Source organism: Jaculus jaculus, chromosome 9 (assembly GCF_020740685.1).
Source record: "Jaculus jaculus isolate mJacJac1 chromosome 9, mJacJac1.mat.Y.cur, whole genome shotgun sequence".
NCBI lineage: Eukaryota > Metazoa > Chordata > Mammalia > Rodentia > Dipodidae > Jaculus > Jaculus jaculus.
In genome coordinates, this window is record NC_059110.1 from 50,053,734 (window position 1) to 50,080,962 (window position 27,229).

Sequence of the window (27,229 nt, forward strand, 5' to 3'; positions counted from 1 at the left end):
TAAGTGATATTGAGAATATTTTCTAATATATTTTATTAGTTTTTGACAAATCATATTATATTTTTATAACTTTCAGGATTGTGATAATAGATACTGCAATAGTATGGCTTTAGTTATCATAGTAAAATAGGAAGTCATTAAGTTTTTGTTGCAACTTGGGTACGGTAGTATATTGTCTGTATTCTCAGCACTCTGGAGCCTTAGGCACACCAAGGGCAGAATAAGCTGCATAGCAAGTTCAAAGCAAGACTTAGCTATATAGTAAAACCCTATCTTAAAACAAATTTGACTTTATCTTAAAGCAAACTTACACATTTTTGCAATATAAAGCTTTCTACATTATATATGATTTAAAGATTTTTAGGATTCATTACAAAATCCTGAAATAAAGTGAAAGTATTGTAGACATAGAGGATGTTAGCAATATATTCAGAGTTGGTTAGATATTCAGAGAGGGTTGAGCAGACCTTCTCTAAGTCAGAATATGTCTCTTCTTTGTCTCTCCCTGCTTCCCCCCTGATGTAGGGTCTTGCTGTAGTACAGGCTGACTTGGAATTCACCATGTAGTCTCATGCTATCTTTGAACTCATTTGTGATTCTCCTAACTCTGCCTCTTGAGTGAGGCATGTACCATCATTCCCAGGAGAGAGAAGAGAGACAGAAAAGAATGGGTATGAAAGGTCCTCCAGTCACTGCAAATGAACTCTGGATGCACGTACCACTTTGTGCCTTTGGCTTTATGTGGGTATTGGGGAATCGAAACTCAGTTGTTAGACTGTGTAGACAAGTGCCTTAAGTATTGAGCCATCTCTCCAGCCCTGGCTACATGTGTGTCCTTAACTAACCACTGTGCACTGTGCTAGGAGAGAAACCTGGAGCAGTGTAGCATTGTGTAGCGTAGGTAAACCAGAGTGAGAAACAGGAGACTAGGATTCTATTTTGAGTTCTTTGCCTGGTCAAGTAGTTTAACCTCTGTGGACATTACTTCATTTACAGGTGGTTGTAGGTCAATGTTTATGTACAGAGCGCTTCTTTCTTTTTCTTTTTCTTTTTTTTTTTTATTGTGAAATCAAATTACCTCCAGGTATATTCAAAGCAATGATGGGCTTATTCCTTTCCTTCCTTAATTCTACTTCTCATAAATGTACGTTATTGTTAAAAATAAAATATTTGAATTCTAAATTCTTAAATGTGGTGCTTGATACCATTAGAGCTCTAGAGTAAATTTGCAGAAATTAAAGCTGTTGGGGGATAACTTTTGTCTTTACAAACTTTGTTACTTTCAAGTTTAACCATTTGTTTATTCATTTTTACTTTCTGTTATAGTGCTTCTCAGTGTGAAATGGTTTAAATTTGAGCCTGCCCAAACTGAACTGGAATGAGTTGATTTTTAGAGACCTGTACAAGCCCATAGGTCTCTGACCTTAAAAGGCTTTCAGTCATGTAGCCTTGGGTGTAGGGACAAGATTAATTTTTCCTAATTGAAGAAAGAAGATAAAAGACTAAATGATGATTTCTGACAGAAAGTAGTAGGAACTTTTTTGAGGAAGTCTGCAATTTTAAAAATCACATAATTGAAGAGGTTACATTCTATTTGATTTATAAATTTTTTATAGGTGAGAGGTAGTTCTGCTTCTTGTGAGTAAATTGTGCAATGGAACTAAATCTTAAATGGAAACGATTATGAAATGTTCAAAACATGATACAGCTAACTAAAAATTTAAAAGGCAGACAATTAAAAAAACAATTTCATATAAATAGAAAAATGGGCTTTATTTTGAATAGCTTCCCACCTCTAGAACACTGTTTCACGTTAGCTTTGTTTTAAAGTATTGACCCTTTGCAAAATAAGCCTTAGTTTGTTCTCTATGTTCCTGCAACCTTAATTGGAGAACAGAAATGCCCCTGTCCTTTTTGTTTGGACAAGCTTTCATCTTGTTTTATGTAAGCATATAAAAAATTTCTTAGTTTGTTGTGAATGATTATTAAGAAATTGTGAATAGCTGGGCATGGTGGCTCACTCCTGTAATCTCAGCACTTTGGAGGCTGAGGTAGAGGAATCAAATGAGTTTGACTTGAGGCTAGTCTGAGCTATTGAATGAGTTCCAGATTAACCTGGGCTAAAGTGAGACTCTGCCTCAAAAACAAAAGAAAACGAAATAAAAATACCCAAACTATTTGAAGTAAAAGATATTATAAAATTATAAAAATAGCCTAGGAACTAATTTGTGAAAATAGGTATCTATAATTATTTTAGGCAAGTATTTTTTTTCTGCCACAGTAGATTTAAAGTGGCTTCCCATGATACAGCTGGGAAAATACAGTCAAGAAAGCAAGGTGGCTAAGAATTATAGTTAGATAAAATGAGAACTAAAACTTGCTTAGAATAATACTACTGTTATCTTTCATAGATACTGAAAGAAAAAGACTATGTATTTGCCTGTAGGGAAATACATTGATGCTTTTTATCATAATTAAGATAACAAGAAAAGGAGTCATAATGAAAAACATTTTTGTAATTTTATAGGAGAATGGATGGAACTGGAAATGAATGATAACGCTAGATTAAATTGGCCAAACTTACAGAAACAAATATTTTGTGTTTTCTCTCATATGTAGTCTAGTTTTAAACAATAAAAAAGACATGTTGGGAAGAGGTAAGGGACCCAGTAGTAGGGGCAAGGTGAAAAAAAAGAGGGTAATGGGATTGAATATGGTAAAATACATTATATCCACATATGAAAATGAAAACCACTATTTTGTCCAGTAAACCCTGACAAAAAAATTAAAGAAATAGAAACAAGCAGTTCAGGAAAGCATGATTTTGTGATCCTGATACCTGAGGAATGGTCTTTTAATAATATTTTTGTTATTTTAAGTTGCTTATTTTCATATACATATAAAATATATTTTGAGTAAGATATCCTCTTGTTATCTTCTTTTGTCTCTCCTTCTCTGTTCCTCTCTCACTGAAGCCCATCTTCTTTCCAACTAGTACCTCTTCTACTATGATGTCTTCAAAAAGTGTATCTATGTATGTATATGTATGAATGTACACACTTATGCATGCGTTAGGACCTCTTGCTGCTGCAAATGAATGCCAGAAACTTCTGCCACTGATTTTTTTTTTTTTTTTTGCATTGATTTTACTTGTATGTTTTGGGAATTGAACCTGAGCCAGCAGACTTTGCAAGCAAATCCTTTTACCTGCTGAGCTATCATCCCAGCTTTATCTTTTCATTTTTAAATTTTTATTTTATTATTAGAGAGGCATATATATACATACACACACATGTATATGTACATATATACACACACACATTCACATATATACATTCATACATACATATACAGAGTGATAGAGAATGGGCATCCCAAGACCTTCAGCCACTGCACCACCTGTGTATCAGGGTTATGTGAGACCTTGGGAATTGAACCTGCATCCTTTGGCTTTGCAGCTGAGCACCTTAGCTGCTAGCCCTCATTCTTTTGTTCTATTTTGAATTGTAGGCTTACTATTCCAGCAGGCTGGGTCTCCCTCAAATCTTAGCACTACCTGTTTTTCTTTAGGAGGTACTTTCAGAGAATTCTCCCTCTTGTGTTTGACTTTCTCACTTAGCAGCCCAGTAGACTTTATACAAGATCAGTTAATTGACTTGTTAATTTTTTAAATAAATGCTTATTTATTTGAGAGAGAGAAAGAAGCAGATGTCTAGAGAGAATGGGCATGCCAGGCTTCCAGCCATTGCACATGAATTCCAGACCCATGTGCCACCTTGTGCATCTGGCTTTACATGAGTACTGGGGACTTGAACCCCAGCTGCCGGGCTTTGCAAGCAAGTGCCTTAACCACTGGGCCATCTCTTTTTTTTGAGGCAAGCCCAGCAGACTGATCTTTTTTTAATGCATGAGAGAGAGGGGAGAATTGGTGTACCAGGGCCTCCAGCCCTTGCAGTTGAACCCCAGATGTGTGCACCACCTACTGTGCATGTGTGAGCTTGCTCACTTGTGTCACCTTGTGTGTCTGGCTTATGTGGGACCTGGAGAGTTGAACATGAGTTCTTAGGCTTGACAGGCAAGAGTCTTAACTGCTAAGCCATCTCTTCAGCTTTCCGACCTTCTTTTTTTGCTTTCATATTACATATTTCCTTTTGTCATCCTCCCTTTTCTCATCCTTTGTTCTCCTCTCATGGTCTCATATCTTGAGTAATCATCTATACTCAGCCTCACATTCCTTTATTTACACACAAACATTAAAAGTTAGAATCCACATATGAGATTGAGAACCTGTGATTTTTGTCCTTTTTGGACTTAGGTTACCTCCATATGATTCTTTACAATTTCTCTCTTTTTTTTTTTTTTTTTTTGCAGCTGAGTAAAATTCCATTATATATATGTACTACACTTTCATTATTCACTCATCAGTTGGTGGACATTTAGGATGATTCAGGTTCCTAGTTATCATAAATAAAGTAGCAATGAACTTGGATGTGCAAGTATCCCTGTTGTAGGATATAGAGTCTTTTCAGTGTATGCCCAGGAATGATATTGTTGATCACATGGTTGTTCAATTTTTAGATTTTTGAGAAACCTCCACACTGATATCCATAGTAGTCACTCCAGTTTACACTCTCATCAATATCAAATAAGAGGCTCTTCTTCCAGCATTTGTTGTTATTAGTTTTCTTGATGGTAGCTGAACTTACTGCAGTGAAAAGAAATCTCAAAGTGGCTTTTAATTTGCATCCCTTGATGGATAAGGATGTTGAACATTTTTGAAAAAATAATCTGTGGGTCATTTGTATTTCTTCTTTTGAGAATTGTTCATCTCATTGGATCATTTAATGATTGACAGTTTTGGAGATTACTTTTTTTTAATTTTGGATTTTAGTGTTTGCAGTTCTTTATGTATTCTAGATATCAACCCCCTATTAGAGGAGTAGCTGGCAAAGATCTTCTCCCAGTCTGTGGACTTCATGTTCACTCTGCTGATTTGTGTTCTTTGTTGTGAATCAGCTTTTTCATTCCATGTAGTCCCCATTTATTGATTTTGGGGGGCTAGTTCCCATAATGTTAGGGTTCTGTTCAGAAAGTTATACCTGTAACTTCCAGTATATTGCCTATGTTTTTTTCTGTAATATTTTCAGCATTTCTTGCTTTGCATAAAATGACATATTTTGGTTTGATCTTTGTGCAGGGTGAGTGATGTGGGTCTAATTTCATTCTTCTGCAGATGGTTGTTCAGTTTTGCCAGCACCATCTGGTGAATAGGCTGCCTCCCCCACCTCCCAGTGTATGGTTTTAATGCCTTTGCCCAAAATTTGGTGACCATAGTGATGGGGGTTTATTTTCTGGGTCCTCTTCAGTTGGTCTATGTTTTTGTGTCATTACTTTGCTGTATTTGTCACTATAACTCTATATTCTAGTGTTCTTCCTGCTTAGGTTTGCAACTATGTATGGCCTTTGGTATTTCCATATGAATTATTGGATTTTTCAAAGCTAATTCTGTGAAGAATATCATTGGAACTTTGAATGGGAGTTGTATTAATTGTAAATATGTCCACAAATCTACTAGTCCAGGAGCATGGAATGTCTCCAAGGTTTCCTATCTTCTTTTATTTATTTTTTTCAATGCCTTAAAATGTTCTTTGTAGCCATCTTTTACATCCTTGGTGAGGCTTATTCCAAGGAATATTATTATTATTGTTTTGGTTTTTCAAGGTAGGGTCTCGCTTTAGCCCAGGCTGACTTGGAATTCACTATGTAGTCTCAGGGTGGCCTCGAACTCAGTGATCCTCCTATCTCTGGCTCCTAAGTGCTGGGATTAAAGACATGCACCACTATGCCCAGCTGGAACTTAATTTTTTGAGAGCTACTGTGAGTGATATATTTTCCCCAATTTCTTTCTCAGCAAGTTCATTGTTGGAAAATATAGACACACAAACACACACACAACTGATTTTTATGTGTGGATTTCATATCTTGCAAGACTTTTGTGATAAAGTTTGTCCATTCACTTAAATAGAATCATGTCATCTACAAATAGGGATAGAGCACTAGGGTAAGCGTTTCACCTTCCCAGGTATGTAGGCAAGACTGCCTGTGCCTGTCCTGCTGGGGCCTCAGAGGTCTGTAAGAACCTGGGTCCACAGGCCTGGCTGCTTGCTTTAGTTACTCTGTGATTCCTGAGTTGTATGGACCAGAGTATGCAGACTGGGCTGGTTGCCAGAGGGCTCAATATTGTGCTGATCTTGTGCAGGTAACAACAGTTGCTATAAGGTCATGCCATGTCTAAAGAAAGCATTCCATAGCACTTCTCCTTATCCTCTGGTTCTTACATTCTTTCCACCTCTTCTTCTTCAGTGTTCCCTGAGCTTTTGGGGTAGGGGGTAGATGTCTAAATTTATCACTGAGCACTCCACCGTTCCAACACTTTGATAAGTTTTGAGTCTCTCATAGTCATCACCAACTTCAAAAAGAAGCTTCTGTAACCAAAGATTAGAGCAGCACTAATCACGGGCATAAATATTTAGAGGGCAGTTAATAGGCACAATTTAGTCAAACAATAATAGTAGCTTCCCTACTAGGGCCTCCCTAGCCATAAGGCTTTTGACTAGGCTTTCAGTACTAGGCATGAACTCCATCCCATGGAACAGGCCTCAGATAGCAGTTGTTTACCCTCACAACAGTCATGTCACATCTTTAAATGTTATGACCATTACTGTATGATTCATTCTTGTGATTATCTTCATATTCTCGGAAGATTCTAAAATATCAAAATATGATAATATGTTAGGTATTTTTTTAATTAATTAATTAATTTATTTATTTGAGAATGACAGACACAGAGAGAAAGACAGATAGAGGGAGAGAGAGAGAATGGGCACGGCAGGGCTTCCAGCCTCTGCAAACGAACTCCAGACACATGCGCCCCTTGTGCATCTGGCTAACGTCGGACCTGGGGAACCAAGCCTCGAACTGGGGTCCTTAGGCTTCACAGGCAAGCGCTTAACCACTAAGCCATCTCTCCAGCCCAGGTATTTTTTTGTTTTTGTTTTTCTAATAGGGTTTTATTCTAGCCCAGGATAACTTGGAATTCACTGTGAAGTCTCAGGCTGGCCTTGAACTCACAGCGATCCTCTTCTGTCTCTCAAATGCTGGAATTAAAGGCATGCTCCATGATGCCTGGTATGTTTTTAATCAGCATCTTAATTAGATTTAAGGACTTTTAGTAGAATGGGGCTGGGGGAGAGAGGATATGAGTGTAAAACTTTTTTTAATTAAAAAATCAATAAATAAATTAAAAAAAAACAGAATTTGGGGCAATTAGGTTTCATCTTGAAAAAAACTAAAAATGTATTTTGAGATGATTTGGTAGTTGGCTATGAAATTAGTGTTCCGTAAATACATAGTTCTTAGTAGTATGAAAAAATTGGATCCTGCTTGTCTTTTGAGTACTTTTCCTATGCTGTGTATTTTGATGGAATTATCATATTATATTCTTTCTGTTCTGCTTTTCCTGGATTTTTGTTTATAAAGACATGCTTTCTTTTGATTGAATTTTTCTTCATCCCAATTTCCTTGTGGTGTGTCAGTTTTATATCATACACTGTATTTACCTTTGAAAGTGTAGCTTTTTGTATCATAGATATACATCAAATATAATACACTTCACTCACTTAAAATTTACAATTTATTTAGAATTGTTCAACCATCACAATTTTATTTTAAAGTACATTTTCATACTCCAGTAAGAAAGCTGTTAGCTATTATTAACTCCTCATACTTGTCTACCTTGAAGCCCTAAACAACCATTATCTTTGTATTTTTATCATTCTGAACGTTTCATGTGGTCCTTTGTAACTGACTTCTCTAACTTAATATATTGATTACCTATTTTAAGTATAATAAATTTATCTATTCATTAGCTGATAGAAATAGGGATTGTCCCTACATTGTAGTTATTAAAATTAGCATTTCTGGTAAAGTGTTTGCCATGCAAGTATGAGGACTGGGTTTTGGATGCCCAATGTTCATGTGAATGTTGGGTGGGTGTGGTAGTCACCTGTAATCTGAGAATGTGGTAGGAAGAGACAGGGAATTGCTGGAACAAACTGGCCAGCAAGACTAGGTTTTTCTGGGAGCTCTGGGCTAAAATGAGAGACCCTGCCTCAGTAAAATAAAGAGTGATTAAAGAGGACACCTGAGGTCACTCTCTGTTCACCTGCACACACACATGCATGTATACCCACACAACGTGCACCCCCCTCCACATACACACGCACATACACCACACACACACACACCTCTGAATACTCTTGTTTATATTTTTGTGTGGCCGTGTCTTTTCCTTTCTCTTGGGTATACATCTAGGAGCAGGATTGCTAGGGTACATTGTAACTGTTTAAGTCTTTGAGGAATGGTTAATTTCCTATGTGGCGCTATTTTACATTTTCATTAGTAGTGTGTGTGTGGTGTGACTTCCTGGAGAGTTAGAAATAAACATCTACTTTCCCCAATAGTGCAGCCACAACACATCAAAAAAACAAGTTATTTATGGGAGCGTGAGTAGAGGGTTACTTACTCAAAGGCAGCTGCATCACAGAAAAGCCCACTCTATCATGAGTTATGATTCTCGCCCATTTATCCTAGAACTCTGTACTGACTCGTAACAGTTGGCAACTCCACTGAAGAGGCTGCTCGCCTCCAACAATTCTTAACTGGTTTGCTTATATCATACAGTCTTGAGGATGAACATATGCTTCCTACAACTTTTTTAGCTTCCTAAGTCTTGTAAGTTTGGTGAACTTCCTGAGCCTCTTAAGTTTTGTTAGCTTTCTGTGTCTTATGAGACACCTTTCTCCCTCTAGCAGCAGATATTTTACTTCAGAGGAGGTAGCTGCAGAACACTGAAGGCCCACTTTCAGCAGATGTGTTTTCACCTGTCATTTTGATTGCAGCTATCATAATGGATATAAAGTCAATTATTAGCACATTGTGGTTTTAATTTGTATTCTGGTAACAAATGATGCTGACTCCATTTTTGTGTGTTTTAAAAATGAAAGTATTTGCCTACCTCCTTTGGAAAATGTACATACGAATTCTGTACCTACTTTACATTGTGTTTTTATTGACTGTGAGACATTTATTTATTTATTTGTTTATTTATTCATTCATTTTGAGGCAAGCCCAACAGACTGGGCTTATTCTTTTTATGTGAGAGAGTGAGAGCAATAAAGAGAGAGAGAAAATTGGCACACCAGGACTTCCAGCCAGTGCAGTTAAACTCCATATGCATGTTCCACTTTGTGTGCATGTGTGACTTTGCATACTTGCATCCGTCACCTTGTGTGTTTGGCTTACATGGGACCTGGAGAGTTGAACATGGGTCCTTAGGCTTTGTAGGCAAGGGCCTTAACAACTAAGTCATCTCTCCAGCCCAAGACTTCTTTATATAATGTAAAGTCCCTATCAGATACATCATATGAAAACCTTTTCTTTCATTTTGTAGATTATCTTTTTTGATTTTTTTGCAGCAAAACTAAACTTTTTTTTAGTCCTTTTAAATTTTTTTGTTTATTTTTATTTATTTATTTGAGAGCAACAGACAGAGAGAGAAAGAGGCAGATAGAGAGAGAGAGAGAGAGAGAGAGAGAATGGGTGGCCAGGGCCTCCAGCCAACTGCAAACAAACTCCAGATGCATGCACCCTTTTGTGCATCTGGCTAACGGTGGGTCCTGGGGAACCGAGCCTCGAACTGGGGTTCTTAGGCTTCACAGGCAAGCGCTTAACCGCTAAGCCATCACTCCAGCTCAAAACTAAACTTTTGATAGTCATTTATGTTCATTTGTTTGTGTAATTAAGATTTTGGTATTGGATATGAGCAGCCATTGCCCAACTCAAAGTGCTGATGAGTTACACCTGAAGTTTTCCTTAGAGTTTTATAATTTTAGGTATTATATTTAGGCCTATAATTTGTTTGAAATCATATTCGTGGATGATAAGTAGGTATCTAATTTCATTTTCTTGCTTGTGTCTGTCTGGCTGTACTAGCTCTACTTCTTTTAGTTGTTAACATAAAAGTTATAATATATAGCCTTGCCTGTGTATAATAGTAATCAGAATCATTGGAACACTGTAATGCTTACCACCTGTGTTTTGAATTATATGCACAGCAGTATTTCTTACCCACAAATTAAATGTTTTTTTTTTAAAGCAATCATTGCTACTCTTGTTATTGTAGAAAGAAAATTTATTAAAAAAAAACCTAGAGTTCTGTAGTGATTACTGGAAGTTATTTCTATTTTTGCTTTGTGAAAGCATATTTGTCCTCAGTCTTAAAAGATTACTCCCCTTAAAAATACTTAGGGATGGGCTGGAGAGATGGCTTAGCAGTGAAAGTGCTTCCCTGTGAAGCCTAAAGACCCCAGTTTGAGGCTCAATTCCCCAGGGACCCATGTTAGCCAGATGCACAAGGGGGCACATGCGCCTGGAGTTTGTTTGCAGTGGCTGGAAGCCCTGGTGTGCCCATTCTCTCTATATATGTGCCTCTTTCTCTCTCTGTCTGTCTGTCACTCTCAAATAAATAAATAAAATAAAAATAAATTAAAAAAATACTTAGGGACATCAGGTGTTTAACCTTCTGAAGCTATTAGTTCACTGTGCTCTTGACTCCGTGATGGCTGTGGAGATGTTTCCTGTATTCTGATAAGTAGTCTTCCTTCTCTCTGTGTAACTATACTACGTCTAATCTGCCTTCTCTGTGTCAGAGCACACTGTCTGGTGTTTGGTGTTTATTTGATAAACTTTAATCCTCCTCTGCAGCTGTGTAATACTGAAATTCTAAGATATCCATTGCAAATAACATATTTGTATTTTGTACTTATTATAGTTCCTTCTGCTTATTACATTTTTAGGAAATTATTCCAATAGTTTAATTACTTTACAACATTTTAGAATGTTTAAGAATATTTACCTAAAATACATAGAATACTAGTTTTAGAAAAGGAAAAGGTTGCTTGTGGTTTAAAAACGTTTTTCCCTATGTGCTGTGCTGTGTGCTATGCTATGCTACATCTTCATGGTAGTATCAAGAAAAGGAAAACAACTGTCATTATATTGTGTAAAAATTACTGCCTTTGTGGTTAGGGTTAACATTTTATTTTTTAAAAATTACAATATTTCATATTGCTTAATAAGGTATTACCTGTAAGATATTAACATTTTGTGTGTATTATGGGCACTCATATTCCACAGTGCATGTAGAGATCAGAGGATAGCTTCGAGATGTCCTTCGTCTTCTAGCTTCTTTGAGATTAGGTTTCACTTTTATCCCCCCCCCCCCCCCCGCCTCCCCTGAGAAGAACACTAATCTAGCCTAACAAGCTTTGGAGCTCTCCTGGTTCTGCCTCTAACAGATGTTTATACTCAGCCCATTTTGCTCTGGCTTTTCATGGGTCATGGGGGAGTATCACACTAAGATTGGAAGGCTTGCAAACATCACTACTGTGCAATTAATTTCCTGGCCCAAATTTTTACACTTTAACAGAATGTTTTGAATATAGGGTTTTATATTTTCACTGTAAAAGTTTATGACTTATGATAATAACGTTGGACCTTGAAGATCAGAGGGTGGTCTTTACTGTATTTAATTCCTTTCTGTTGTAGGAAGGATAAATCTGAAAAGAGGGAAGGGAGAAAACAGAGGGTGGGAAGCAGTGTATTCACTGAAGCAAAAGATTGGAATTTGTTTGAAATCTTGAAATATGTTAGCTTAAGTGTAATTCACGTACATTATCAGGTTATAGTGATATCCTTTTCTGACTGAAGCCATTTGTTCTCCCATGATCTTTTCATGCTACAGATCTTGGTCTCTGATTTTTATACTTGATCTTAGCTGGAAGACCAAGAAACAACAGTCTGGTCTTTGGTTTTTAAAAGGACTGCTGTGCAAAGTGCAGCTTTCATTGTTTTAATTTAGCTGTGGGATAGATACCATTGTAATAACTCATTTTAGATTTATGACTACAATTAAATAGTTTAAAGCATATTAGGAAGTACATTTCACCTAAGTTTCCTTGGATAAAATACTATTTTGCAGTTTTAAAATTGGCATTATTTAGACTCATCTCTGTTAGGAAAGAATGGTCCCTTTCCCTCAGACATTCATGTGTCAAGTAGTTAACTTTTTATTCACTTAGTCATGGATTGTGTGTATGTGTATGTACATATACATGTTTGTTTATGTATGTGTATATGTGTATGTGCATTAAGTTTTAGTTTTGACAGCAGTGAATTCTGAATGTAAGTAAAATTTTATCCTAGAACTCAGGAACTGGTAATAGTTGAACTTAGAATTTTAAGCATAAAGGCTTCAGAATGGCAATCAGAAAGAACTTGATAGAATTTTGGTGAATGCAACAGCAGCAGGTACTTATTTAAAAGTGGCTTTTCCTGAACCATTTTCTAATTTGTACTAAATTAATCTCTTGGAGTAGGGTACTAGATACCAGGTAACTTGTTTTTTGTTGTTGTTGTTGTTTTTTTTTTTTTTGAGACAGGGGCTCACCATGCCCAGGCTGACCTGGAACTCACTCTGTAGCCTCAGGTTGGACTCATACTCACAGCAATCTTCATACCTCAGCCTCTGAGTACTGGGACTCTAGGCATGTGCCTCCATTCCCAGCCCAGGTAACTTTTTAAGTATGCTGAGGTTTCAGAATTTGTAGAGAAGAGTGTCTAAGAGTAACTTCTATCCTAAAGGTCATATTCTATGAACAGCACCTATCAGTTATATTTATAAGGCTGAACCCTAGTCTAATGTGGATTTTTTTTTTTTTTTTTCGAGGTAGGGTCTCAGTCTAGTCCAGGCTGACCTGTAATTTACTATGTAGTCTCAGAGTGGCCTTGAACTCAGGGTGATCCCCCTACCTCTGCCTCCCGAGTGCTGGGATTAAAGGCGTGTGCCACCACGCCCGGCTTAATGTGGATTTTTTTAAAATCATAATTGTTGATCTATGCAATTAAGAAATCCTGAGCTATTAGTCAGACGGGGAAGTAGCATGTATCAGATCCATGCAGCAGCCAGTGTGGGTGATTATGGTGTCAGTACTTTTAGCTATCATGGAAACTGAACACGTCATCTGATACATACTTCAGTAACACTGTTATTGGTTTGAGATGTTTCAGACTTTGAAATCATGAAACATCTTTGTATAAGTTTGATCCAGTAGTGAAATTTCTTGAAAAGAAATTAAGACCTGAAGTAAAATGTAAAAACCTGCTTATGCTTCTGTTGTCTTTAAGTCCTAATTTGTACTAAATTAGAATCTCTTGGGAGTAAGGTACTAGATTCCAAGTATCTAATGTAGCTGAAATGTTTACATTTGGTGTTGACTTCTACACTTTAGGGAGAAGGGAGGAAAGCCATATTCAGATTTTTACTTGAGCATTTTTTTATTTTATATTTATCTCATTCTCTTTTTACCTGCTAATTGAAACTAACTTGGCAATCTTTGTCTTTCCAGATCATTCAACTTCAAGTGGCACTTTATCTTTTAAGCCCAGCCAGTCATTGGTTACTCTTCCCACTGCCCATGTGATGCCATCCAACTCCAGTGCTTCAGCTTCCAAACATAGGGAGTCCTTAGCATCAGATGTCTCTAAGTGGAGTACAAGCCTCATGCAAACATTGGGAGGCCACAATAGGGGTGAGCAGGACTCTTCACTAGACATGAAGGATTTCCGGCCATTGCGAAAATGGTCATCTTTGTCCAAACTTACTGCTTCGGATAACTGCAGCCAGGCTGGCACTATATGCACAGAAGACTTGAGGGATGGTTTGGAAAAGACAGGGAAGGGTAAGGCTTTTATGACACAATTAAGGACCTTTGGGCCTAACTGTTTACATGATAGTATGGAGATGCTTAAGCTGGAAGACAAAGAAATGTATAAGAAACGGTCATCAACTCTGGACTGCAAGTATAAATTTGAGAGTTGTAACAAAGAGGACTTTCGAAGCTCTTCCTCCACTTTTAGGAGACAGACCTTAGACATGACATACAGTGCCTTACCTGAGAGCAAGCCCATTGTGAAAAGCTCAGAGGTTTATGAACCTCCAAAATTTTTAATGCTTGGTCAGCAGGCAGTAGGTGGACTTCCCATTCAGCCTTCTGTGAGAACTCAGATGTGGCTAACAGAACAGTTACGTACAAACCCACTGGAAGGCAGAACTACAGAGGATTCGTACAGCTTAACCCCTTGGCAACAGCAGCAAATTGAAGAGTTTCAACAAGGAAGTGAAACACCAATGCAGGTAACCCTCAAAAATCTAGTGTTTGCTTCCCTCCAGTGGATATTCTGCTTATTGCAGTGTGTATATGACTGCTCAGTCTTTTTTTTTTTCTTTTTATTTCTCTCACAAGTTAAACATAAATGCTTTAACTTTCACACATGTTGATGATTTAAAAAACCAAAAACTTTACAAAGCATTTGAGACTTGCTAATATGAAAACCTTAAAACTTGTGTTTTATTTGTTCTTTACTCTCATTTATTAAGTGGGCTGAAAAAGAATTCAGTCTAGAGAAACTGAAGTAAACAGTGGCTGACATGTTGTAAGAGAAAGAAGCTGACTTTTCCTGGATTTTATTTCTGGTTTTATCCATTTATAACCTGGGTGACTTGTTCATTTTTTTTTTATAATTAGTATATAAAACAATGGGTTTCTTCATAGACATTTTGTTGGGTTTTTTTTTCTTATTATTGACAACTTTTGTACTTACAGAAAGTGAACCATGATAATTCCCTCCCCTTCCCCATTTCACAGATCTACACTTTATTATATCCCCTTCCTCTTTCCATTAGTCTCACTTTCATTTTGATGTCATCATCTTTTCCTCCTATTTTGAAGGTCTTTTGAAGATAGTGCTAGGCACTGCGAGGTCATGGATATCAAGGCCAATTTCTGTCTGGTCAATTGCATTGTAAGCTCTTACATTCTTTGTGTGACCTCTTCCACAATGGACCCTGCGCCTTGGAAGGTGTGAAAGAGATGTTTTGGTACTGAACACTCCTCTGTCACTTCTTCTCAGCACTGTGGTGTCTATTGGGTCATCTCAGTGGTCACTGCCGTCTGAAAAGAGAAGCTTCTCCAACCAAAAGTGAGAGTAGCAGTAATAAATGGGTATGAATATTAAGTAAGGTACTTACACGGCAGTTTGGTCAGAAAAATGTATGCATTTAGCCAGACAAGAGGAGGCATTACACTCCTAATGCTCATGACCTCCCCCACCATAGGCTTTTGATTAGGTTTTCAGTATCAGGCATGTATTCCCTCCCATAGAATGGGTCTCCAGTCTAATTAGAGAGCAGTTGGTTTCCCCATTAGACATACCACTATCGTACCAGTTGGCTCATTTGGCCTGCCTAGCCAAACTTGAGGCTTGCAGTGTCCACTGCTTTTACCACTGATGGCTTCTATCTCCCATAAGGCTGCGTGCAGTGCAGGTTTTTTCAGCTCAGCTCCAATTGGATTTCTTGGTAACCCTGCAGCCCAGATATGTGTAGTCTTTAGCAGTAAAGTCTTATCATCTGTTCCTGGTGGGAAACCAAGAGCCTTGGCAATAACCTACAATATTTTGGGGACATCAAGGACCTCCCAGGCCAACAACTCACTGGAAGATATCCCATTGTGGCACTGAAATTTTTCTATTAACAGTCTGTGGCTTCTGGGTGTGCCATTATCCAAAAATGGTTCTTATGTGGCTTATTCACAATATCCTGGATTTTTATTATCTTTTCCCCCATATTCCTTTTACTCAATCTGTACCCCTGACTTAAGCCATTCCACCCACAATATCTGTCTATCTGCTTACATATATAAAGTACCATCTCCTTTAAGTCCACCTCTCTCCTCCTGCCCTTATAGCCCTTTTCTAGCTTACTGGCCCTCTGCTACTGATTTTTACTCCAACTCACAAGACTGAACATTTGTAACTAGGATCCACATATGAGAGAAAACATGCAATGTTTGGCTTTCTGGTCCTGGCATACCTCACTTAGTATAATCCTTTGCAGATATATCATTTTCCCTGCAAATTTCATAATTGCATTTTTCTTCTGCTGGACAGAATTCCATTGTGTAAAGGTACCACATCTTTATTATCCATTCATCTGTTGAGGGACATCTAGGCTGGTTCCATTTCCTAGGTATGGTGAATAGAGCAACAATTAACATTGTTGTGAAAGTATTTCTAAAGTAGTGACACAAGTCCTTAGGACATATGCCTAGGAGTGTGATAGCTGGGTCATATGGTAAATCTATTTTTAGCTGTCTCAGGAAACTCCACACTCACAGTATAGAAGGCTTCCCCTTTTTAGGTATCCTTGCCAACATTTATTGTCATTTGTTTTCTTGATGGTAGCCATTCTGACGGGAGTGAGATGGAATCTTAAAGTAGTTTTAATTTGCATTTCCCTGATGGCTAAGGTTGCAGAACACTTTTTTTTAGATGTTTATATGCCATCTGTATTTCTTCTTTTGAGAATTCTCTGTTTAGTTTTATAGCCCAGTTTTTAATTGGGTTTGATTTCTCATTGTTTAGTTTTTTTGAATTTTTTTTGTATATTCTCAATATTAATCCTTTGTCAGATGTTTAGCTGGCAAACATTTTCTCCCATTCTGTAGGTTGTCTCTGCTCTATTCACAGTGTTCTTGCTGTACAAAAGCTTTGTAATTTCAAGAGATGCCACTGGTTGATCAGTGGTTTTATTTTCCTGAGCAACTTGGGTTATATTCAGAAAGTCATTGCTTATGCCAGGATGTTAAAGGGTTTCCCCTACTTTTCCCTCAATCAGTTTCAGAGTTTCAGGTCTGATATTAGGGTCCCTGATCCATGTGGACTTGATTCTAATGTATAGAAATTGACAAGAATTTATTTTCACCCTCCTACATGTAGATATCCAGTTTTCCCAGCACTGCTTGTTGAAGAGGCTACCTTTTTGTACAGTGATTTCTTTTTTTTTTTTTTTTTTTTTTAGTTTTTGTCAAAAATCAGATGGCTGTAGCTGCCTGGATTAACATCTGGATTCTGTATTCTGTTCCCTTGGTTTATGTGTCTATCTTCGCACCAGTACCATACTGGTTTTGTTAGTATGGCTTTGTAATATAGCTTAAAATTGTATATGGTAATACCACCAGCATTATTTTTGTTGCTCAAAATTGTTTTGGCTGTTCGAGTTTTTTTTCTGCTTTCAAATGAATTTTAGGATTTTGCTTTTGTATTTCCGTGAAGAATGCCATTGGTCTTTTAATGGGGATTACATTAAATATGTAGATTGCTTTTGGTAAAATTGACATTTTCACAATATTGATTCTTCCAATCCAAGAACATGTGATGTCTTTCCATTTCCTAGTGTCTTCTGCAGTTTCTTACTTTTATCAGCTCTAACAGTTTGTTGGTAGAGTCTTTAGGGTCCTTTAGGTATAGAATCTTATCATCTGGAAATAATGATAATTTCATCTCTTCCTTTCCAATTTCTATCCCTTATATGAATGTCTCTTATCTAATTGCTATAGCTAAGACTTCCAGTTCTACATTAAATAAGAGTGGGGACAATGGATACCCTTGTCTTGTTCCTGAATTTAGTGGAATAGCTTTAAGATTTCCCCAGGTAGTAGTATGTTGTCATAAATAGCTTTTATGATGTTGAGATATGTTCCTTCTATTCCTAGTTTCTGTAGGACTTTTACCATGAAGGGATGTTAGATTTTGTCAAATGCCTTTTTTGCATCTATTGAGATGATCATGTCATTTTTGTCCTTCAGCCCCTTTATGTAGTGTATGACGCTTGTTGATTTGTGTATGTTGAACCATACCTGGATCTTTTGGATGAAGCCTACTTGGTCAGGGTTAATGATCTTTTGGATATATTCTTGTATTCTGTTTGCCAGTATTTTGTTGAGAATTTTTGCATTTATGTTCGTGAGGAGGTTGGTCTGTAATTTTCTTTTTTCTTTATTTCTTTTTTTTTTTTTTTGTTCTTTCTCTGGTGTTTGTATCAGGGTGATGCTGGCTTCATAGAAGGAGTTGGGTAGAGTGTCTTCCTTTTCTTTTTGTATAGAAAAAGTTTGAGAAACGGTGGTGTTCTTCTATGAATGTCTGGTGAAACTGATCAGTGAACCCATCTGGGCTAGGGCTTTTGTAATTGGGAGATTTGCTTTGTGTCCTAATAAATGGTCTGTTTTATAGAATGTTCAGGTGCTGCTGAGAAAAATGTGTATTCTGTTGCATTTGGATGGAATGTTCAGTAGATATCTGTTAGGTCCATTTGTACCTTGACATCATTTAATCCAGATGTTTCTCTGTTTATTTTTTGGTGGGATGACCTGTCAATGATGAGAGTGGGGTTTTGAAATCACACACTACAGTTGAGTTTGGCGTTATCTGTGACCTTAAGTCTAATACTGTTTGTTTGATGAAATTGGGAGTCCCGTGTTGGGTACATATATGTTTAGGATTGTGATGTCCTCCTGTTAGAGTGTTCTTTTTAAAAAATATTTTATTTTTATTTATATATTTGACAGAGCAAAGAGAGAGAGAGAGAGAGAGAATGGGCACTTCAGGGCCTCAAGTCACTGCAAACAAACTCCAGATGTGTGTGCCCCCTTGTGCATCTGGCTAATATGGGTCCTGAGGAATTGAACCTGGGTCCTTTGGCTTTGCAGGCAAATGCCTTCACCACTAAGCCATCCCTCCAGCCCTAGATTGTTCTTTTAATCAGGATAAAGTGACTTTATCTTTCCTCACTATTGTTAGTGTGAAGTCTATCCTGTCAGATATTAGGATAGCAACCCCTGTTTGTTTCATAGGCCCATTTGCTTGAAATACTGGTTTCCAGTCTTTCACCTTAAGATAGTGTCTGTCTTTTATTGAGAGATGAGTTTCCTGGAGGTAACAAATGGCAGGATCCTGCCTTTTATTCCAGTCTGCAAGCCTGTGTCTTGATTGGGGTATTGAGGCCATTGATATTAAGGGTTATTATCGAAAGGTATGTATTTATCCTCTCCATTCTTTTTATTTTGCAATGCTTCCTGTTTTCCCTTTTCTTGCCTGTTTTAACTGTTATTTGAGTATGGTTTATTTTTTCCTGTTTCCTCATGTGTATGTTTGGCTTTCTCCATAGCATGAAGGATTCCTTCAAGTATTTTCTGTAGAGCTGGCTTAGTTGTAATAAATTCCTTTAGCCTGTGTTTGTTTTGGAATGTCCTTATTTCTCCATCAATTTGGATAGGTAGCTTTGCAAGCTAAAGTAGTCTTGGTTGAAAGTTATCTTTCAGAACTTGGAATACATCATTTCAAGCCCATCTACATTTTAGAGTTTGTGTTGAGTAATCTACTATTATTCTGATGGGCTTGCCTTTGTAGATGACTTGCTTTTTCTCTTTAACTGCTTTCAATATATTTTCTTTGGTTTGTGTGTTTTTATCTGTAACATAGGGAGGAGAGATTCTTTCCAGGTTTTGCTGTTTGGTGTTCTAAAAACTTCCTGCATTTGCATTGGTTTTCATAGTGTCCTGAATGTCTTGAAATTCCCATTCATACCTTCCTGTTAGCTTGTCTTTCTCCTTTTTGTACTGTATTAGATTGACCACCTTGTCTTCTAGTTTAGATATTCTGATCTCTTCTTCATCCACTCTACTAATAAATTCCACAGAGTTTTCTGTTTCTGTTTTAATTTTTTTAATTGACAACTTCTATACTTACAGAAAATAAACCATATTAATTCCCTCCCCTCCTCCACTTTCCCCTTCACAGCTCCACTCTCCATCATATACCCTCCCTCTTTCCATTAGTCTCTCTTTTATTTTGATGTCATTGTCTTTTTCTCCTATTATGAGGGTCTTGTAAAGGTATTGCTAGGCACTGCAAGGTCGTAGATATCAAGGCCAATTTCTCTTTGGACAGTTGCATTTTAAGGAGCGGTACCCTTCCTTTGGCTCTTACATTCTTTCTGTCACCTCTTCTGCAATGAACCCTAAGCCTTGAAGGATGTGATAGAGATGTTTCAGTCCTTGACACTCCTCTGTCACCTCTTCTCAGCACTATGCTGTTCTTTGGGTCATCCCAGTGGCCGCTGCCATCTGAAAAGAAGCTTCTTTCACCAAAAGTGCAAGTAGCATTAATATATGAATATGAACATTAAGTGTAGTGCTTTGAGGGCAGTTTGGTAAGAATAATATATGCATTTATCCAGACAAGAGTAGGCTTTATACTAGGGCTCATGACCTCCCCTGCCATAGGCTTTTGCTTAGGTTTTCTGTACTAGGCATGTATTCCCTCCCATTGAGCAGACCTCCAGTCCAATTAGAGAGCAGTTGGTTTTCCCAAGAGCAGAGATGTCACTATTGCACCCGTTTGGTCATTTGGCCTGTGTAGTCAAACTTGAGGCTACCAGTGTCCACTGTTTTCACTGCTGATGACTTCTTTCTCCCATAAGGCTGCATAAAGTGCAGCTTTTTCTAGCTTTCCATTGGCTGGTCTACAGGGAGAAGGTTTTCTGCTCAGCACCAGCTTGCTTTGTCAGTGACTTTGCTGCCCAGGCATGTGCAGTGTTAAGTGTTCAGCAGTAGGGTTGTATTCAGAAAGTCATTGCCTATGCCGATAAGTTGAAGGATTTCCCCTAGTTTTTCCTCGAGCAGTTTCAGAGTTTCAGGTCTGATATTAAGGTCCCTGAACCATTTGGACTTGATTATTGTGTGTGGAAAAAGACCAGGATCTATTTTTATCCTTCTACATACAGATATCCAGTTTTCCCATTACCACTTGTTGAAGCAGCTGTCTTTTTTCCAGTGAATATTTTTGTCAAAAATCAGATGGGTGTAGCTGCCCTGGATTAACATCTGGGTCCTCTGTTCTGTTCCATTGATGTGTGTGTCTTTGTGCCAATATTATGCTGTTTTTGTTACTGTGGCTTTGTAATAAAGATTTAAATTGGGTATGGTGATACCATCAACCTTATTTTTGTTGCTCAAAATTGTTTTGACTATTCGAGGTTTTTTGTGCCTCTAAATGAATGTTAGGATCATCTTTTTTTCTATGTCTGTGATGAATTCCATTGGAATTTTAATGGGAAGTGTGTGATTGACATTTTTGCAATATTGCTTCTTCCAATCCAGGAACATGGGATGTCTTTCCATTTCCTAGCGTCTTCTGCAGTTTCTTGCTTTGAGTGTTTTAAAGTTTTCATTATAGAGATCCTTAAGTTCCTTGGTTAGGTTTATTCCAAGGTACTTGTTACTTATTTATTTATTTGTCTTTTGAGGCAGTTGTGAATGGGAGAGATTCCCGGATTTCATCCTCTCCATGTTTGTTGTTAGCATGTGGGAAAGCTACTGATTTTTGTCTGTTTATTTTGTATCCTACTATCTTGCTAAATGTGTTTATCAGCTCTAGCAGTTTGCTGGTAGAGTCTTTAGGGTCCTTTAGATATAGAATCATATCATCTGCAAACAATGGTAATTTGATCTCTTACTTTCCAATTTGTATCCCTTTTCTGAGTGTCTCTTGCCCTGTTGCTATAGCTAGGACATCCAATACTATATTAAATAAAAGTGGGGACAGTGGACACCCTTGTCTTGTTCCTGAATTTATTAGAAAAGCTCCATGTTTTTCTCCGTTTAGTGTTATGTTGGCTGTAGGCTTGTCTTAATAGCTTTTATTATGTTGAGATATGTTCCTTCTATTCCCAGTTTCTGTACAACTTTTGCCATCAAGGCATGTTGGAATTTGTTGCATGCCTTTTCTGCATCTATTAAGGTGATCATGTGATTTTTGTCCTTCAGTCCATTCATATAGTTAGTGTATTACATTTATCAATTTGCATATGATGGACCATCCCTGCATTTCTGGGATAAAGCCTTCTTGGGGTGAATAATCTTTCTAATATATTCTTGTATTCTGTTTGCCAATATTTTGTAGAGAATTTTTACATCTATGTTCATTGTTCATGAGGGAGATTGGTCTGTAATTTTCTTTTTTGTTCAGTCTTAGTCTGGTTTTGGTGTCAGGGTGGTGCTAGCTTCATAGGAGAAGTTTGGTAGAATTCCTTCCTTTTCTGTTTCATGGAAAAGTTTGATAAGCAATGGTATTAGTTCTTCCATGAAGGTCTGGTAAAATTCACCAGTGAATCCATCTGTGCCTGGACTTTTTTTAGATGGGGAGACTTTTTTTAATATATACATATATGTGTGTGTGTATGCAACTTCTATACTTACAGACAGCAAACTGTGGTAATTCCTTCCTCTTACTTCTCCCACTTTCCCCTTCATAACTCTGCTTTCTGTCACATCTTCTCCTTCTCTCCATTAGTCTCTCTTTTAATTTGCTATCATCATCTTTTTCTTCTATTATGAGGGTCTCGTGTGGGTATTTCTAGACACTGCGTAGTGAGGCTAAATTCTGTCCGAACAGTTGTATGTAAGGAGTGGTACCCTTCCTTTGGCTCATTCTTTCTGCCACCTCTTTTGCAATGGACCCTGAGCCTTGGAGGGTGTGAGATGTTTCAGTGCTGGACACTCCTCTGTCCCTTCTCAGCACTCTGTTGCCTTTTGGGTCATCCTAGTGGTCATCACCATCTGAAAAGAGAAGTATCTCTAACCAGAAGTGAGAGTAGCATTAATATATGATTACATTAAGTGTAGTACTCTCAGGGAAATTTGGTGAGAGTAATATGTTCATTTATACAGACAAGAGCAGGCTTTATACCCCTAAGGCTCTTGACTTTCCCTGCCATAGGCTTTGATTAGGTTTTCAGTACCAGGCATGTATTCCCTCCCATAGAGTGGGCCTTCAGTCCAGTTAGAGAGTTATTGGTTTCCCCCAGAGCAGACATGCCACTATTGTACTTGTTCAATCATTTGACCTATCTGGCCAAACTTTAGGCTTCCTGTGTCCACTGTTTTCACCGCTGATGACTTTTGTCTCCCATAAGACTGCATTCAGTGCAGCTTTTTCCAGCTTTCAGATGGTTGGGCTACAGGGAGAAAGTTTTCTGCTCAGCACCAACTTGATTTCTCAGTGGCTTTGCTCTCAAGCATGTGAAGTCTTCAGCAATAGGGTCTTACCATCTCTTTGTTGTGGGGAACCAAGGGCCTTGGCAATAGCCTGCAATGTTTTCGAGGCAACAGGGACCTCCCTGGCCAACAATTCACTGGAAGTTATCGCTTCCCTGGCACTGAAAATTTTCTAGTAACAATCTATGGCTTCTGGATGTGTCATTATTTAAGGAAGTAGATTTTCATATGTCTTATTCTTCTTTTTCCAAGGCATTAATGTGAAGCATTAAACTGTTTACTTGTGAACTCTTAATATAGGCACTTAGAGCTATAAATTTCACTCTTAGGACTGCCTTCATTATGTCCCAAAGGTTTTGGTGTGTTGTATTCTTACATCATTGGAATCCATGAATTTATTGATCTTCTTATTTCGTTAAGCTTGTTTCCTGTGTTCTCTTTCAGGGGTTTGTTTTCCTCCTCAATTCCTTTGTATTCCTTGATTCCTTTGATTTCTTCTTTGATTTATTTGAGTATAGATGAAATTATTTTTTTTGAAATCTGTGTCAGGCATTTCATCTAAAACAGTCTCATTGGGGATAGTTCCTGATGGATTTATAATTTTTGCTTGAATTGTGTTGATTCTTTCTGTTTCTTGTATTATAATATAGCATCCTGAGGTAATTGATGCTTGGGTTTCCTCCTTAACTGCCGTGTTCTTATATGTGGAGACTCAACTTTATATATGCCTTCAGGATGTGAGTTTAAGGTGCCAAGTGTAGCTCTTGTACTCCAGTCCTAGTGCAGAAGTAATCCTAGGTGTTGAGTTTGCCTGCTATTCAAGTATTCTAGTGGGCTGGGTGGAACAATTTACTGGCAAATTCTGAACTTCAACTGAGCAATATATACATTCAATAAAACCTAGCGCAGAGTATGCAAGTGGGGAGATTAAAACAAATATATATCCTTATAAAGCCAAAGTTCCTAAGAGTGTGTGTTGCTCTCTACACTCTTAATTCTGTTAGCTGGAAAATTTTGTTCTGAGATGGTTTGCAGGTCAGCCTGGATCTGAATCAGACCCTGGCCCCAGTAATGACAGAAGCAAAAGACAAAGGCCTTCCAATTCTGAAAGCATCAAAGGCAATAATAGTCAACTCCCAAGTACAGCTTATTTGAAAATGGTAAAGCCAGCCAAGAATATGCAACCCATAGCCTACCCTTACATGAACAAAGAGATTAGCGTTTCCAGTGCAGGCCTATGTACCTGCTTTTTTCCTTGTTTTCTTGTCAGCTTTGTTTTCTTTTGGGGTGGCTTCCATTCCTCATTTCTGGTAGATCTTGGTCTCTCCTGCTTCTCTGTTGTGGCTAATAAAAAGCTACACACCTTCATTTTTTTGGAAGAAGGGTGTAGTTTGCTTTGTTTTTGCTTAAATCCTTCCCTAGGCTTATTTGGCATGACTCCTGTGCCTCCATCTTACCTGAAGTCCTGTAGACTTTTTATAATGCATGCATTACTTGTGTTGACCTCTTCTTCTACCCCAATCCTTTTCCTTTCCTAGACCCACTAGATAGACCCCTGCTGATTTCAAGTCAAATGGCTTCTGTTACTGTTTTCTCTGAAGACTTCTTTTTCCTCTCTCATGTTCCCTTTTCTGTTTCATGTCCTTTACCTACTCACATACTCATATGTCTACTAAAAATTAATATCTGGGATCTGCATATCAGAGAAAATATGTTACTTATCTTTCTGAGTCTGTACTTTGCTTAATATAATAATTTACAGTTCTGCCTGTTTACCTGACATATGATTTTTCCATATGGCCAAATAAAATTCCATTATTATATATACTACATGTACTTTAATCATTTGTTTGTTGATGGACATCTAGGCTGGTTCCATCTTCTAGAGATTGTGAATAGCAACGAAACTAGGTGCACAGGTATCTCTCTGTGATAGGACTTAATGTCCTTTGGGTATATGCCCAAGTGTGGAATACCTGGAATCCAGGTGATTCTTCACCTTTCTATTTTTCTGGGCCTGAGTTTCATCATTTATGAGACAAGACTCTGTAACTAAAGTCATTTGTAATATTGTGGTAATGGCTGCTATATATTTATGTTTACAAATCAGTTATACTCACTTAAAATTCAAATTTAGCATTAAGATTTATTGTTAATCAGTTTAAAGAAAATACTTTTCTAAAAAACCAAAAAATAAAAACTTATGATATTACTATTTATACATAAGCATAGTTTATTAATCCCTATCTGGGGAATAACATGTAAATATCTTAATCTGGTAACATTTCTACTTCAAGGTATTTTTTGCTGCTGCCCTAGATCCCTGTAGGCCCATGATGGTCACTTGTAGTTTCTAGGTCCTTGGCATCTCATTCAAATAATTGAAAAAACATACACAATAAAGTAGAAGGAAACTTTATTAAAAATAAATAAAAGTGCAAAGTGAGGGAGATGTCCTGCAAGAGAGCAGGAGGTTCCTTGAACTTGATTGCCCTACAGCAGTGGGTTACTGTTTAGGGCTTCTTTTTTAATGGGATCTAGGGAAAGGAATAGCTGGTTATTAGGGGTTGTTGTCTGTTTTGATTGACCCAGCTTATATTATGTAAATCAGTTTCTTGATGCAGCATATGCCCAATTAAGAATAGGAATAAGATTGATAATAGGGAATTTTCTCTAAAATTTAACTCAAGATACAACTTGCCTTACTGCATATACACTCAAAACTAGTTAAGGCTGAATGTGGCATCTGTCTTCCAATCCCAGATATATTCTGGAACATGTTTGAATCAAAAAAACAGTGGTTTACCAATAAATTGCTAAAGGAATAACCTATTTCCATTGTTGAAAGCAGGTGTAAGTGTATTTTAATGTAGGTACAGGTCTGAAATTGCCAACAGATTGCTAGGTGCATTGTTTTGAAAGAGGTGTGTGTATAGCCCAAGCCAAGTGGAATCCCAGATAGCTAAGGTATTCCCTATGCTTGTCTGCCTCAGATCTACCCCACACTGGTAACTGTTGTTGAGGCTATGTTCCTTGAGATGTTTTAAACTCTAAGTTTCATTTTAAAAAGGGGGATAAAACTTTGCACCTATATATAATGGATTTTAATCAATGTATTTTACCAAATGATTTTTATATTATTGTGTCAGAGTTAATATGGAGATCTCATAAAATGAATTTGATTAAATAATATAAAAACTGATATTTCTTTAACATGAAACATGAATGAAAAAGCTTGGCTTTATACTTGGAAGTTATGTATTTTATTATGTTCTCTGAAAAGAATGAGTTTTCTCTATTTTTCTATTCTATTTTGTCTAGTTTTTTTTAACTGAATTTATGTATTGAGAGAAGTTGACATTGATATTGTGCATAGGATATAATATGTCACATTTATTAGGTAGCTACAAGCATGTAATACTGTATACATATTTTTCTGTAAATATTTCTATATGTTGCATTTTGTTGTTAACATACAAGCACATATTTTTTGAGATTGCTCATATTTTCACCTTGCTAGAATTCTCAAAATTAATCAAAGATAAGTAACCTCTACCTAGTAGAAAATTTATTATTTTATATAGGCATGCCTTCTTGTGTTTGCATGAGGGAAATCTTGATTTTTATTTTATTTGGGGAGAGTACCCCCAAAGCATTTATAACATCAAAACTAATTATAACATTTTATATTCATTATCAACCAAGCATATATTACAGAGAATTCCACTGAATTTAAAAACACTCATTTTAATATAGGTGATTCTGACCACTTGCATTTAACAAATATTGTATTGAAATATAAAAGGAAGGGCTGGAGAGATGGCTTAGCGGTTAAGCGCTTGCCTGTGAAGCCTAAGGACCCCGGTTCGAGGCTTGGTTCCCCAGGTCCCACGTTAGCCAGATGCACAAGGGGGCGCATGCAGCTGGAGTTCATTTGCAGAGGCTGAAAGCCCTGGCGCGCCCATTCTCTCTCTCTGTCTCTCTCTCTCTATCTGCCTCTTTCTCTTTCTGTCTGTCGCTCTCAAATAAATAAGAATAAACAAAAAAATTTAAAAAAAAGAAATATAAAAGGAAGCATTAAACATATAAAAATTAGTTACTTTTAGTATACTACAAATAAGATTATAATTTATTCTGTAGCAAGAAGTATTTGTTTT

At 37.2% G+C, this 27,229-nt stretch overlaps 1 protein-coding gene across 2 annotated transcripts in view; it reads left to right on the forward strand.

Moving 5' to 3' along the window:
• Cep85l (centrosomal protein 85 like) overlaps positions 1–27,229 on the forward strand; it is a 215,618-nt gene that overhangs the window by 69,074 nt on the left and 119,315 nt on the right. For both annotated transcript variants that reach the window (XM_045159149.1, XM_045159150.1), the window contains one exon: positions 13,527–14,314. In XM_045159149.1, coding sequence (XP_045015084.1) covers positions 13,527–14,314 — 788 coding nt within the window. The remainder of the gene's footprint in view (positions 1–13,526; positions 14,315–27,229) is intronic.